This window comes from Crocodylus siamensis, chromosome 1, assembly GCF_052110815.1.
Source record: "Crocodylus siamensis isolate JL-2025a chromosome 1, ASM5211081v1, whole genome shotgun sequence".
Classification (NCBI taxonomy): Eukaryota; Metazoa; Chordata; order Crocodylia; family Crocodylidae; genus Crocodylus; species Crocodylus siamensis.
Genome location: NC_143395.1, coordinates 424547837 through 424563713, shown reverse-complemented (window position 1 = coordinate 424563713; position 15877 = coordinate 424547837). Strand labels below are relative to the sequence as shown.

General features: G+C 54.5%; 1 protein-coding gene across 3 annotated transcripts in view; it reads right to left on the bottom strand.

Annotated features, from left to right (window-relative positions):
• The window catches only part of CIMIP2C (ciliary microtubule inner protein 2C), a 46792-nt gene that overhangs the window by 13300 nt on the left and 17615 nt on the right, over window positions 1-15877 (bottom strand). The window contains exons 2-4 of one of the 3 annotated variants that reach the window (XM_090031169.1): window positions 10156-10429; window positions 8180-8292; window positions 2676-6118 (exon numbers count right to left, since the gene is read on the bottom strand). In XM_090031169.1, coding sequence (XP_089887295.1) covers window positions 5974-6118; window positions 8180-8292; window positions 10156-10429 — 532 coding nt within the window. In that variant the 3' untranslated portion in view covers window positions 2676-5973. Of the gene's footprint in view, window positions 1-2675; window positions 6119-8179; window positions 8293-10155; window positions 10430-15877 lie in introns of those variants that run through there. The other 2 variants (XM_090031170.1, XM_090031168.1) reach the window with 2 other exon arrangements.

The following is a 15877-nucleotide window of genomic DNA, read 5'->3' as shown; positions in this document are numbered from 1 at the left end:
CAAATGTCTTCCTTTTGACCCTCTCTCTCAATGAATTCAAGAATATTGACCTCCCTTTCCCACCCTTTGTTCCCCAAGCCTGTGGATAACAGATGGAGGAAAGCTGGGCACAGAAGCACGGGTGACCTGTGCGAAGGGGCAGGCACCAGAGGCAGGAGCAATAGCCAGACGCTCCAGGCTCCCAGCCCAGTGCTGCATCGCTCTCCTGGTGCTACTTGCTGTATCTCCTTCCAGTCAGAGCATGAGGAAATGTAGGTTCCTATTGCCTGGGCCCAACAGATCCTGCAGTGGGAACAGACTGCACAAGTCCAGGGCTGGAAGGGACCTGCAGGGTTGTCCAGTCCCACCCGACCCCAGACAGACGCTACCCAGACTTGGCCAGGAGCCTCCAGGGACAGAGGCTCCACCGCTCCCCCCGGGAAGCTGGTTCCACCGTCCGTCCTGCTGTTCTCACAGTCAGGAGCATTTCCCTGAGGTTGCACCTGAATCTGCTGGGCCTTGCACCTTGCCCGGTTTTTAAAAGCAGGATTGAACCCTTTTGGGAGCTGCTGGCTCCCTGGATGGGCAGCGGAGGGTGATGGACAGGGGTGAGGAGGGTTTCCACCTGCGGGTTAGGGCCCTTGGAAGCTGGGGCTCCTCTCGTCTCCCCTGGCTTGGACCAGGATGCTCCAATGGGCAGTGTTGCTGCTGCACCGGAGCACAGAGGGGAGGGGGGCTGCCCTCCATGAAGATCACTCCTCCTGCCCCCCGTGGCGTGTTGTTTCCCCTATAGGCAGGAAACCAAGTCCCCTACCAGCCCCAGCCTTGCAGACCTGCTATTCAGGCCAGCCTGTTCCTGGCTGTGATGGTAAGCACAGCAGCTTGAATCACAGGCCAGGTGACAGCATTTGAACCGCAAAGCCTGAGCCAGGTCGCTCTTGTGTCAGGGCTTTGCTGATGGTTGCGGGGGTCACAAAGGGACTGGCCTACCCCAGGGAGCCTGGGTGCATGACGGCGTCTCTCTGCCTACCAAGCACTCCCCGTGGATTTTCTGCTCTGCTTTCTGCCCCCCTACCCTGTGTTCCCTGCCAGATCTGCTGCTCTGCTTTCTCCTCCCAGCTCTATGCTCCCTGCCTTGAAGTGCAGGGCAAGCTCTCTGGAAGCAGGCCCAGCACCCTTATCAATTATAATTCATTGGCTAACATGGAGGGAGGGCAGCACAGGGGGATGTTTCAGCCCTGATGGGAGCAAGGGCCCAGACTGAAACCTCAGGTCCCCTCTGAGCCAGGGCAGGTGCCACCCCACAGAGCCACACGCCCCTGGCCGGCTCTCATCCTCCTGGCCTCACTGATGGGCTTGACCATCGCATCAGGCTAGGATGGCCTAGAAAAGGGTCTGGTTCTGGAGCTGCTCAGCTCGGGCCTTTGGGAAGTTTGTGTTTCCTGAGGCCGAGGAGAGCCGTGGCTGTAAGCAGGCAAGGCGGCAGAGGCATGGCTCGCTTTTAATGGAATAATGCAGCACTCAGCTCTTCTCTGATGCTTCACATTGTTAGGGCTCAAAGGCCTTTACAAAGTTCATCGTCCCATTTTACAGCTTGGCACACTGAGGCCCAGAGAAGGCATTCCTAGTGTCTGAGCCAGCAACAAGAGCAGCACCCAGGGGTTGAGGGGAGAAGAATACAGGATGCCTGGTGGAGTGGAGACAGGAACGACACAAGAGCTGAAAGCTGGGAGTTAAGAGCCTTGAAGGAAGAAATAGCTCTTGGGGAAATGGGGAGATGGAGCTGGGCCATTTGTGCAGTGGTGCATGGAGGGAAAGCAAAGCCAATGCCAAAGGACCTCAGAAGAGAGTTTCATAGTTTCATAGTTTCTAGGGTCGGAAGGCACCTGAGCAGATCATCTAGTCCGACCCCCTGCCATGGCAGGAAAGAGTACTGGGGTCAAATGACCCCGGCAAGATGTTCATCCAACCTCCTCTTAAAGACCCCCAGGGTAGGAGCCAGCACCACTTCTCTTGGAAGTTGGTTCCAGACCCTAGCCGCCCTGACCGTGAAGTCGCGCCTCCTGATGTCTATCCTAAACCTACCCTCTGCCAGCTTGTGACCGTTATTCCTGGTCACTCCTGGCGGTGCTCGGGGGAACAGGGACTCCCCCAGTGCCTGCTGATCCCCCCTGACTAGTTTATAACAGGCCACGAGATCCCCCTCAGCCTTTTCTTCCGGAGGCTGAACAGGTTCAGGTCCTGTAGCCTCTCCTCATAGGGCCTGCCCTGCTGCCCCTGATCATGCGAGTGGCCTCCTCTGGACCCTCTCCATGCTGTCCCCATCCCTCCTGAGGTGTGGCGCCCAGAACTGGATGCAGTACTCCAGCTGCGGCCTGACCAGCGCCGCATAGAGGGGGAGGATCACCTCCCTGGCCCTGCTCAAGATGCATCTGTGGATGCAGGACAAGGTGCAGCTGGCCTTCCTGACCGCGTCCCCACACTGCCGGCCCATGTTCATCTTGGAGTCAAGGATGACCCCAAGATCCTTTTCTGCCTCTGCCCTGATGAGAAGGGAGTTCCCCAGCCTGTAGGTATGGTGCCGGTTGTTCCTCCCCAGGTGCAGCACCTTGCACTTGTCAGTGTTGAATCCCATCCTATTCTCGTCCGCCCACCCCTGTAACCTGTCTAGGTCTGATTGCATCCTATTGCTCCCTTCTAGCGTGCCCACATCCCCCTGCATCTTAGCGTCATCAGCAAATTTGAGCAGGTGCTTTTTACCCCCTCGTCCAAGTCACTGATGAAGATGCTGAACAGTGCGGGCCCGAGGACCGAGCCCTGGGGGACCCCACTGCCCGCGTCCCTCCGGTCAAACATGACCCGTCCACCACCGCTCTCTGGGTGCGGCCCTCCAGCCAGTTGGCAACCAATCTGACTGTGTGGGTGTCGACACGACAGCCCCCCATTTCTTAATGAGAATGGGGTGAGAGACAGTGTCGAAGGCCTCCCGAAAGTCCAGGAAGACGATGTCCACTGCTCCCCCTGCGTCTAAGGATTTGGTGACCTGGTCGTAGAAGGCCGCCGGGTTGGTCTGACAAGACCTGCCAGTGATGAACCCATGCTGGTTGCCCCTAAGCATGCAGTCCCCTGCTGGCCCCCCTGGATGTGTGCCAGCATAATTTTCTCGAACAGCTTGCCTAGGATCGCTGTAAGACTAACTGGCCTGTAGTTTCCCGGGTCCTCCTTCCTGCCTTTTTTGAAGACAGGAACCACATTGGCCTCTTCCAGTCCTCTGGCCCCACACCAGAGCCCCACGAGTGCTTGTACAGCCGTGCCAGGGGTCCCGCAATGACCACAGCTAATTCCCTCAGCACTCGGGGGGTGGAGATCGTCCAGACCCGCTGATTTAAATACGTCCAGTCCCTCCAGAAGTTTCTGAACTAGTTCCTCACTGACCCTTGGCCCAGGTGCGCCTCCCCGGGGCCCCAGGGGGGCCGAGCTGTTCTGGTCCCTGCTTAGGAAGACGGAGGCAAAGAAATCGTTAAATATGTTGGCTTTATCATCTGGTGTGATGACCAAATTTCCTAATGTGTCCTGCAGGGGCCCCACGTTACCCGGAACCTTCTTTTTACCCCCGATGTATTTAAAGGACTTCTTGCTTTCCTTAATCTGGGAAGCTAGTCCCAGTCCCATCTCTGCCTTGGCCTTCCTGACTGCCCCCCTACATTGCCTACATCTGCCACCCCCCCCATATTGCAGCGGTGGGGGTGGCAGGTCCATTGGGAACATCAGGAAGGACAGTGGGGGGCTCTGCCCAGGCAGAGAGGATTTGCTGTAGGGCTGAGAGGAGACAGAGGTGGCCTGAGAACTGCAGACAGCAAGAGTGGAAGGAGCAGAGATGGCCTGGGGAGGACGGGTGCAATGCATGGCTCGGTCTTGCGGTGCTGGACACAACAGGGATGGGACCAGGAGCTGGGAAGAAGCTGGGAGAGCAGGAAGCATGAAGGGCAGGGGATGTTGTGGTGGGGATTTGCATGAGAGAGTGCCCGGTGTGGAGGGGATGGCCAGTCCTGGGTGTAAAGGCTGCTTAAGGACAGCACAGAAGACCTGGCTAAGATGCTTGAGCTTCTGGCTGTGAAGAGATGCCCACTGAGGTCCAAAACAGGACCTTGATTTTCAATTCAGGGCTGAACCCACCACCAGATTTGGGGTCAGGGAGGATATTCCCCCCCATATTAGCCTAGCACAGACCATGAGGGTTTTGCCTGTCTCTTAGCATGAAGCATAGGTGTGTGTTATCAGCTATTTATTCCTGCCATGTCTCCCCTGTCTCGTACCTGTAGCCTGTTGCAGGGGGGTGTTTCCATGATGTGTTTTGTGGCTGGGGTGTGTGTGAGGAGCTGCAGCAGATAATTTGTGGGCATCTTTGGGTGTTGAACCCTGGATTCAAGAGACAGCAGGTCCCTCTCAGCTGTGAGCTCTTAGAAAGAGGTTTGCCGGGTCCTCTCCTTGCAAACAATATCATGGCTATCTGATGCATCACCTTTGGTAACATTTGCATGTCACATCATGACAGAGGTGACATAAAGATGGTGCATGTTGGGATACTGACACCTCCCCCCCCCCCGGAGAAATGCACCCACCTCTGGGGTGGATTGATGCTCCAGAGGAAATCAGCACAGCATCTAATCAGTGTTACAGTGGGGGTGGTCAGGGAGGCCGACTGTAGTCACCCAGCCCAGGACATTGTGACTTCAAGTCTCCAGCAATTTAAAGAGTTTCATCCTAATGTTAACCAGTCGAGGCCTCCCCGGGTTCGTTGTGATTGCATAGCATGTCGATGTGACTCTGTGTGATGCGGTACAGATATATAACACAGGACAATCCCTGGCTCCAAAGAGCTCACAATCTTAGATACAGACACCAGGGCAGAGGGGTGACAGCACAGCCCAGGAGTGGGGCATGAAACCCAGCTACCATATGACCAGTCACAAAGCATCGTGTAAACCTGCATCGTGCAGGAGGCCTGGGCCTTGAATCCGGGTTGAAACCACGTAGCTCCATGAGGACTCTTAACTGATGTGTCCATCCGGCCAGCAAGGCTCCAGACCCAGGAGAGGAACTGGCTGTTGTTGAAGGCAGATCCAAGCAACAAGATTTTGCAAAAATCTTGTTGGTCTAATAAAAGATATCATCTCTACTCTAAGTCCTGATCCAAGCTACAGTGAGCAGGCATGCCCGGAGCTCCCTGATGGCCCAGCAGGGGCTCATCTGCGCTCCTTGAAGGTCCCTTTCCAGGGCTGGGCTTGGTCTTCAGAGATAGGAGGAATCTCAAGTTGCAGCAAGGGAAGTTCAAGTTGGAGCGGGGAAAGTTTAGGTTGGACAGAAGAAAAATCTTTTTCACCAGGAGGGTGGTGATGCACTGGAACAGGCTCCCCAGGGAGGTGGTAGACTCTCCATCCTTGGAGGTGTTGAAGGCCTGGCTAGACAAAGCCCTGGCTAGGATGTTGTAGTTGGGGCTGGTCCTGCTTGGAGCAGGGGGTTGAACTAGATGTGACTTCCTGAGGTCCTTTCCCACCCTCATATCTATGGTTCTCTGATTTCAGCACTCCTTATCTGCAAGAGCAGCAGGACGGAGGAGCCAGCTGCCCAGGGAAGTGGTGGGGTCTCCATCCCTGGAGGGTCCCTGCAGAAGCTGGCCCATGTCTCTCTTAGCTGGGGTTGGGCCAGGGCTGCCTGCAGATGAGAGGGGGTGGGATGGGTGATGCTGGTCCCTATGAAGGACACAGGTAAGGTCGAGCCCCCCGTGTCCACACAACCCTGTATTTTAGAGAACTGTTTACAAGAAAACTTCATAAAACTCAATCTGGAAAGAGCACAGGTGATGCCAGAGTCCCTGTGCGATACTAGGGACTGACAACACAATTCTTGCTGTTTCCAGGGACAATGGATCCAATGTTCAAAATGGGGGAAAGAGGCGAGAAACATAGACAGATCACAGACAAATCCCCAACCTTATAAACCTGGAAGAGAAAACAATCCCAGGTCCTGAGGGATGAGCAGTGTCGCAGTGTCCCCAGGCTTCCTGAGTGCAACGTGGTCCAAGTTACCCACAGGCTTCCAGGGCAACCTACTCGGCGAGCGTTTCAGAGGCAGGGTCCTGAAAGCAGGGTTATCCAGGACAGTGGGGCCCACTGTTTTGTTGGCATGGCTGCAAATACAACCCTGCACCCTCCACAAGTGCCACTGCAATCCCTTTCCCCTGCTTGACCTGCTGCTCTGCTGTCTGCTCCTTGCCCTGTCCTCCTTGCCTGGGCTGTTGCTTTGCTTTCTGATCCTTGCTTTGCACTCCCTGGCTGCTCTTTCTGCTCTGTGCCCTGCATCTGATCTGCTGCTCTGCTTCTCCCCCTGCCTTGTGCTCCCTGGCTGCTGTGCTGCTCTGCCTTCTGCTTATTGCCCCGTGTTCCCTGCGTAATGTGCAGCTCTGCTTTCTACTCTCTGCCCTGTGCTCCCTGCTCAATCTGCTGCTCCACTTTCTGCTCCCTACCTGATCTGCTCTTCTGCTTTCTGGTCCCTGCCCTGTGCACTCTGATCTGCTACTTCTGCTCCCTGCCCTGTGCTCCCTGATCTGCTGCTCTTTCTGTCTCCTTCCCTGTGATCCTTGTTCAATTTCCACTCTCCTTTACGTTCCCTGCCTGATCTGCTACTCTGATTTCTGCTCCCTGCCCCATCTGTCACTGCACTGCCCAACCCCTCTCCAGTCTGCCCTTGCAGTCCTGCAGATGAGCCACACCAATCTCATACCATGTCCCTGCAGCATAAGAGGAACAGGAGGCATGGACATAACCCCCCCTGCTTTAATATGAAGCCACCTTCATGTGAATAGCAAATGTGGCGCTTCTCTTTCATGGTACGCGCAGACCAGATGCAACCTGGTTTGGCCCCTCCGGGTGCACAGATCCCTCCTGCCCCCACCCCACTCCTGCCTCCTTGCTTCTCCTGGAGGAGGAAGCCCCTTCCCTGCTCCCCAGCCTGGTCCCCGCAGCCCCAAGACATGGCCTTCATTACTGCTGCAGGAAGGGACCCCAGTGCAAGGCCATGTGCCCAGTCCCTGGGGGCTGAACCTGGCATCAGCATCCATAGGAAAGGGCTGTGGCTGGAGGAGGGAGCAGGGTGGGAGTTGAGGGCTAGCCAGCAGCAGGGATGGGGATGGAGGAGCATGCAAGCTAGGAGTTGGACCTGCAGCAAGACAGAGAGGTTGGATGAGGGGAAGACGTGCACGCAGCACAACAGCAACAGTGTTCAGTGGCCCACTGGGCCACAAACACCTGCTCCATTGGGGTGACTGCTCCACACTGGGATGGCTGGCAAGCTGGGGGTTCATGGCTGCACCCCTCAGTGGTGCAGAGCTATCTGCTCCCAGGGGCTTCAGTGGGAGTGAAGTCCACCCACATCTGGCAGAATTAGGGCTAGATGCACCCAGAACCCCACTTCCCCTGCATGGCCACTCTGGTCCTTGCACTGGGCTGTTCCCCGCAGCCCAGAAGGACAAATCTGGCACTGGTCCAACCCCATCTCAGGACCCCGAGGGTGTCTGATGAGTGTGAGGAGGAGGCAGGTCACCAGTAGCCAACTGTGTGCACGGGAGGCTACAGGAGGGATGCAAAATCCAGCTATGCCAATGCTCCTGCTAGGACTCAATCCCAGGGGTCCTGGCTAGAGGGTCTTGCCCTTCTGCTCAGGGTCAGACTGACACTACATTTGAGGTCAGGAAGGATTTTGCCCCCTGGTCAGATTGGTGCAGCCTCGGGATGGTATGCCTTCCTCTGTAGTATGGGCATGGCCTCTACCTGGGATCTCACAAAACTGTTTTAACCTTTGAAAGAAGCAGGATGTTGGCTGCTGCCATCCCCCTGCTTTCCCTGGGGCAGGGGCAGGTGTGATGCTCTGTGCTGTGTCCTGGGTGATTGCATAGTTTTGCTAAAAGCTGGACAATGGATGTGCCTGGGATGGTTGCGACGGGTTGGACTGGATGTGACCTCTGTGGCTTGCTTCTAGCCCCGCTGCTCCAGGATTCCTATGAGCTGGGTGGGGAATCTGGGGTCACGCTGTGCTACTCTGGGGGTCCCTTCCAGCCTGACTTCTCAAGGACCCTACACCCTAGGAGTGTAGGGTCCCTACACCCATGTGGCTGTCAGGGCTGGTGCACTGCACTACTCACAGATCCAGAGGGTGAGGATATCTGTCCCCTTCCTTCACCGGCAACACAAAGTAGGGGACGCCGTGCACGGTCCCGGTCTTGTCCTGGTAATGCTCACGGTGCTTCTGGGAAAGCTGGAGGGAAAAACAGGGGCTTGAGGGGCATGGAGACACAAAGCCACGTCTCTCAGAGCCCAGTGCTAAGACGCTTGCTCTCAGTGGGGCTGACTGGGGCTAAATTCCTCTCCAGCCTGCAAAGCACAGCGGCCTTTCTAATCTAGGAATAATTGCTGCTGTGTTTCGGAAGCAATAACTCCCTCCCTCCCCCTCCCTCAAGCCCGTGTAGCAGACAGGTAGATAACGACTGCAATAAGCAGGGTTGGCGCCTGGCTCAGTCATTTGGCAGCTTGGGTTTTAATTATTGATGAGGCCTAGGAAGCCTCATTTGGGGAGCAGCAGAGTCAGGCAAGAGGGGCTCCACTGTATCTACCCCAGGAGACAGTGATCAGGTGCAGTCAGACATGCACAGAGGCTCACGCGTGCATCGGGTTGGCTTCCAGATGCCTGTGCAATTGCACGCTTTGCTGCTCACTTCACAGGGGGCAGAGGGTGGGTATGTATGTCAGCAATAACACTGTTTTGTACCAGGGGGGCTCTGGGTTCCTCTTTTCTCACCCCCCTCTCACTTCCAGCCTGCTTCCCAGAGCGAGACGGGGCTTCTCTGTGCTGGGCTGGGAACAGGCTGCTATATCCAAGCCTCTGAGCTGTGCCAGGCAGGTTCCCTCAGACTACAAAACCAAGTTCAGTGATACACCATGGGCAGTCGGTTCCTCCATCCTGCTGCCCTTGCAGGTAAGGAGTGCTGAGATCAGAGAGTCATAGATAACAAGGGTTGCAGGGAACTCAGGAGGTCGCATCTAGTCCAACCCCCTGCTCCAAGCAGGACCAGGTCCAACTACGACATCCCAGCCAAGGCTTTGTCCACCCGGGTCTTCAAAACCTCCAAGAATGGAGACTCCACCACCTCTCTGGGGAGCCTGTTCCAGTACTTCACCACCCTCCTAGTGAGAATGCTTTTCCTAATATCCAACCTTAACTTTCCTTGCTGCAACTTGAGCCCATTGCTCCTTGTCCTGTCATCTGTCCCCACTGAGAACAGCCTGGCTCCATGCTCTTTGCAGCCCCCCTGCAGGGAGGTGAAGGCGGCTATTCAATCCCCCTCCGTCTTCTCTTCTGCAGACTCAGTAAACCCATTTCCCTCAGCCTCTCCTCACAAGTTGTGTCCCCCAGCCCCACAATCATTTTCGTAGCCCTTTGCAAAGAAAAAGATGCAGGCAGAGGGAAGACCGCAGCCTCAACCACAGGCGGGGAGCTCTGCTCTGCTGTTACAGGCCCGTGGGAATCTTTCCTAACCTCTCTCCTCAAATTTCCATCACATGACCTTACAGGCAGGATGATCTTGATTTCCTCTAGAAAAGCACCCAGTCTGTTTCCTGATGCTCACCTGCCTCATCTCCATACATACACTGGGAAGTGAGTGGCCGGGCTGATTATAGAGAAGATGGAGATGGGTTTTTCTCTGGCTGTAAGGGACAGGTCTGGGACCAATGGCTTCAAGCTACAGCAGGGGAAACTGAGGCTGGGGATGAGGAGAGACTTTCTAACTTTGAAGGTGCTCAGGCATGGGAACAGGCACCTGGAGAAAAGGTGGCATCTCCATCCCTGGGAGTTTCCAAGAGCAGTTTGGGTGGGTTAGTCGAGGCCGATCTTGCCTTGAGCAGGGGTTTGGACTGGATGTGACCTTATGAGGTCCCTTCCAGCCTGCCTTTCTTATCAGCCTATGATCCTGAGCAATTAAAAATCATCCTTCCCTGTGGTACATGCACATCGCATATACTGCTAACGCCTGGAGCTGACTAGTTGCACTGGTCCCCATGCAGCGCCCGATCACTCTGTGTAAAGTCCAGCCCCATGCGTATTTATATGTAGATGTCCCACCTTGTAAAACTCCTGCAGCTCTCCCGAACGGTTGATATCCAGGTTGAACCGGGAGTAGGAAGGGATGTGCAGCCACCTGTCCCAAGTCCGCGCCCGGCTCTCCAGCACCAGCCCCGGGTCATAGGAGAAGAGGGTGGGGAAGTAGCCCCCTTTGCTGTAGGGGCTGCGGCTGGTCTTCATGACAGCGCTGCGGAAATCCTGGAAGTATTTCATCGTCGTGTTCCCGTAGGTGTCACCAAAGGAGAATGCCACGTTTGGGACATGCCCATGATACCTGCGCAGAGGAGACACAAGTCTAGTTAGGGACGGCAGCAAGCTAAGGGTCCATGGGTGGATCTAGGATTTTGAAATGGGGGGTGCAGATGTTGTGGTGCATAGTCATATAGAACAGGATACCTATTTTTCTTCACTTATGGAGGAACCAGAAGCTTTTGTAATATGCTACATTATTCAGTTTTAGACAAAAGCAAAAACCCAGCTGGAATGTGCACTCATTTGCTAGATTATATCTTAGAAAGGTTAAAATACACCAAGAAACTAGGCAAAGAAAAAAAAAAGGTCAACATAGTTATAAGATCTTATGTTATTAGTCCTGCAGTCATTACAGATCAGTGTGTGTCTCTTATTCAGATTCATGAAGCAAAATCTAGTCTTCTGGCATGTCTTGACAATATGCTGTGGTCGGTCATTGCTGCACCTGAGTTAACATGACCACACCTGAGATAAGGTTTCAGTTGGAGCTAAAAACAATTGGCAGGGCTGTGAAATAGGAGAGGGGCATGCCTACCAGACAGCAGAATTGCAGAAGAAAAGGTAGCTTAAATAGTAAAGTCTTAAGACCATTCAAAAGGAGAGAGGATTGTTGTCACCTACAGAGTGAAGAGAGATTAGCAGGAATCAGGGAGATGACAAGGAGCCATGAAGTCTATTGAGTCTCTTAGCACTGCCTGAATAGAAATGCTGCTCCTCACCAGCCCCACAGCTAGTTTTTAAAATTTGGATGGAGCAGGATTCAAAGAGGGGTGCAACTGCACCGTGACACCCCCCTGGATCCACCCCTTCATGCACAGGGAGCTGCTGGTCCCTTGTCCTCATTATAAACTACTCCCATTGCAGCCATGAAAGCGTGGAGACATGGCGAGCGGCAGCAGGAGAAGGGTTTTCCATCAGCTCCTGTACGCCATGTCTCCAAATCACAGAAAAGTCAGGGTGGAAAGGACTTCTGAGGTCATCAAGTCCACTCAGAAATACAGAAATATATAGAAATGGAGCTGGGAGATGCATGTAGCTCAGCTCCCCGCCTGAGGCAGGATCAGCCCTGTCCAAGCCAGCCCAGACAAATCCATAATCACAGAAATCATAGAAATCATTGACATCCAGCTGGCCAGGCGATAAAACCCTGGGCTGTTTTACACCCACGAGGGCAGCTGGATCTCCAGGTGATGACACACTGCTCTCTGCACAGCCACAGCTTACCACAACACAGGCTTAGACAACTTGCAGGACACCGGAAAGGCACTGAGCTATGATCAGCTGGCCCAGAGCAGAAGAGCAAATGCTATACATGCAAAGTAATTATCAAGGCATAAAAATGGCCGTCCAGCTACAAAAAGAGCTTCAGATGGCTAACGACCTCTCATTAGCAAGAGCCATGGCAGCTGAAGACATGTGAAACATCCTCATTCCTAATTGCACATCCCCTGGTGCCAGCAGTGATAGGTCTCTGCCTGTTCCCAAAGATCTGCCTTTGATTTAGGTGCAATAAAGAAGTCTTTGGGATAATGAGGCAGACCTCATTGCTCCCATCCCCTGCAGGCCCCCCTCTCGTTCTGTTAGCCTAGCAAGCAAACAAGGGAACTTTTGTGGAAAATGAAATGGTTTTTGGAAAAAGATGCAGGAGAAAGGGAGGCAGAAACAAAGCAAAGGAGAGGAGGGAAGAGCCTGACAGGCCTCAGGCTGGGAAGCGCTTGCAGATGCCATGAAGAAGATGCTCTGGGTGGGTGGAGGGCACTGCCCCTTCCCGTGCCAAAGTGCTGCTTGTGCTGCCGTGGGCCTGCGTGGAGCAGACGTGATGCCAGGTGAGTCCCAACACGTTAGCCCCTCGAACAAACACACCCGGTGGGTGTCTGACACCAGGGAAGCGCCACTGCCTAGGGGTTAGGGTCCTTGCCCCAGTAAGCTGGAGATGCAGACAGGGTTTGTACCTGCGTCTCCTACACTGCCATCCTCCTCTCGATGCCGGCCCGCTGAGTAGCCAAGGAAGTGATGCCTGTGGGGCCTGGGAGAAGATAACCAGGTACATGGCTCAGTGAGATGGACACTGGCATGGAAGGAATAGGGTGCTGGGCACTCATCTGGGTCCCTCCACTGCCCTTGGGCAAAATCATAAAGTCCCAGAGCTGTGGGGCAGGCAGGGAGCTGCAGAGGTCACATCTATCCAACCCCTGCCTGAGGCAGGATCAGCCCTGTGCAAACCAGCGCAGACAAAGCCATCATCTATAAACTCTTAGCAAAACTACCATCAGCACTGACACACCATAGACATCACACCTGAAACTGCCCCAGCTAAAGCAGGGGCACCGCGGCGGCCAATGTCCTGCTTCTATGAAAAGTTAATAAACACTTAAGAGATCCCAGGTAGAGACCGTGTCCCTGCGTGCCCCTGCGATGGAGAAAGGCAAACCCCCAGTTTGTATCAATCGGAATGAACATGGTTTAAAATCCCTTCCTGACCCCAAATACAGCATCGGTCTGACCCTGAGCAGAGGGGCAAGACCCTCCAGCCAGGACCCTGCGGGGTTGGTGCCAGTAGGAGCATCGGCACAGCCCCGTGCCCATTCCCAGGCTGGGCTGCCGCCAGCACCTCTGGGGGAGGCTTAAAACCCCCTGAGACAGGGAGCAGGAAGGAGGGGAGGGGGAACCAGCACAGCCCAGAAGCCGGGGGGATCCCCATAGCAGAGCACAGGCATCGCTGCACCTAGATCATCCCCCACCAGTGTCTGTCCACCCTCTCCTTGGCACCTCCAGGGATGGAGAGTCCCCACCTTCCCCGGCATCTCTCCTGCTCCTCCCTGCTCTGACGGTGAAGACATTTTTCCTGAGATCCAACCTAAACCTACTCAGCTGTGACTTCCAGCCAGTGGCCTGCATCGTCTCTGCAGCGAGGGAGAACAGGGGCTTTCCCTCTTCCTTATCGCAGCCCTTCAGGTATTTGCAGGCTGCTGTCATGGCCCCTCTTAAGCACCTTTCCGCCAGCTGAACATGCCCAGCTCCTTCACCCCTTCCTCGCAGGACTTGCTGTATTGTTTTTTCGCTGCCTCTAGCCCCTCCCTCTCTTCTCCAGTACCAGCCAATAAATGGTAACTACACAAAGCAACAGGCCGGGTGCTGGGGGGTCCGGGCAATACCTGTCTTGTGCCTCAATGGTTCAAACCCTTTCCTGGGAAGGGGGTGATGAAGGCCGCACCCCACCCCCCGGGGCAGGGGAGTATCAACCATGCCCCCGTGCTGCTGCCTCTCCCTCTCCTCCATCCCACCAGTCACTTGGGGGCAGATGGATGGGTCTCAGTCTCTCTGCCCATCTCCCACTGGGTCTGGGGACATCTCTCCCTCCGGACCCAAACCCAGCAAGCAGGAGCAGACCCCTCCAATGCTGCCCACCCGGCTCGGGCCCCATGAAGCCGGTCCTTCTGCCTTCTCCACCACAATCCCACACAGCTCTCTCTTCCCTACCCACCCCATGCAGGTTGCTGGTCAGCCCTGCTGCCCTTCCATACAGGACCTCCAAACTCCTTCTGCCAGGACTGGCGTCCATGCATAGACGGGCCCACGTCACCACCCTTCTCAACCCCCACATGCACCATGCAGCTTATTCACCTTTCCTCTTAATTTCCAATTGCATCTCCCCGTGCAACATGGCTCTGCAGTTACTAAACACCTGTCCTCACTCTCAAGGCCACTGCCCCTGGCATGACACGTGCCAGCCTGGCACCCATCAACCTTCTGGGTAAGATCTAGGACAGCATTAATTTAATGCATGACGGCGGCAACTCTGCTCTGGCCATCAATGGTCATCCTTGATGCTTGTCCTGTGCTCCATCGCTCTCTAGGGCCACATACTCAACTCATCTAAGTGGCTTTGGCTCTGATGACCATATACACCGGTTGCCGTTCTGGCCCGTAGCCCACAGGAGGTGGAAATTCCTGCAGCTCTTCCAGCATTTCTTAAGGAAAAATCCCATCTTACTCCTAACAAGAGTGTTCACAACAGCAATAAACCAAGAACGTATTCCCACCTCCCCCTCCCCAAAACAGCCCTTCGCACCTTCCACTCATTTTCGCAGGATTTCTAAAAAAAGACAGCATGATTGTCTCTCTGCCTTATTCTAATAATTGCACGAAATCAGCTTTTCAGCATGGCTAACCCTCTCCAAGGAGTTCAGTTTCCAGCCCGGGGGAGGGAAGGGAATAGATGTTATGTGCACAGTGGAAAGAGGAGCATTAAGATGGATTTGCAGATGTGCATCTCATGCAGACCTTCGATTCTGTCGGATGGAGGCGTGAAGAAAAGCCTCGCCTTTTCTTTCCGGCCAGGCTCGCTTACTTGGGGATACCAAGTTTGTTTTGCAGATGCTCCTGCTGTTGCAGATACTAAAGAACCGTAAGAGTCTAGTGAAGGAGCCTGCTGAATTCAATTGGAGCTGGGTTCTGTACTCCTGTATTTGCCTTTAAAAATGTTAGCAAAAGGGTCTCAGTTCTAGGTGGCTGATGGAGAAAGACCAGATGTGCACAGTCCAGGGCACCTGCAATCCAGAGGAGGGGGAAAGCCATCTTTTCTGCAGTCCAGAGTTAGGATTCAACCCTCCTTTGACATTTTCTGGGCATCTCCTTCCAGAGACCTGTCTGAGACATGTCTGCTTGAGACAGACACTTGTGCCACTCAGCCCCCTCTCCCTCCCACCCAGCTAAACCAGGTGACAGAGCACCAAAGAAGTTTCATTTTCTGGGCAAAGTCCGCTGGGGGGCTGGGAGAGATGCAGGCAAGAGGTGCTCCGGGTACCTCTTCTATCTGCAGGCAGATGGGAGAAACCCAAGACCAGTAGCTACTGGTATGGTTTTTATTTTAAGAAATCCAATGACGCAGCCCACATGGGGGGTTATATTGTAGGAAAACCACTGCCAATGGACCTGCAAAGGCAGCAGGGCAAGAAGACCATGATGCAGAATAAGCAGGAAGCTGCTACTGATCGTCTGCTACTTTTACTGCTTTCTCAACCAGCCCGCAAGTCCAGGGGTGAGCCTCAAAGATTTTGTCTTCTGGATCCCAGCGTCTGGCATTGGATGAACCCAACTTGCTCTGGGGATGGGTCAGGGAGGGAGCGTGACTGGGTGGCGCACCTGTTCACTCATAACACAGGCGTGTAAGGCGAGCTCAGGTAGATCAGAAACCTCCCCCGGAGAAGAAGGACCCAAAATCGCCCACTACTGATTTCCAGCTTCAATGCAGCAGAACCTCATAATCGTTCTAAATCCTGGGGCTTTGAGCAGATGGCATCAGGGAATTTAACACGGGGACAACTGCCCAAGCGTGCACACATGTCACTCTCGATGTCTGTGGGTGCTTCTCTGCAATACTGCAACCAGTTACTCCCCAGTCTGTATTTGTGCATGCGGTTGTGTCCATTGCAGTGCTAGCAATGCTGCGTCTTCCTGGCTGGTCATT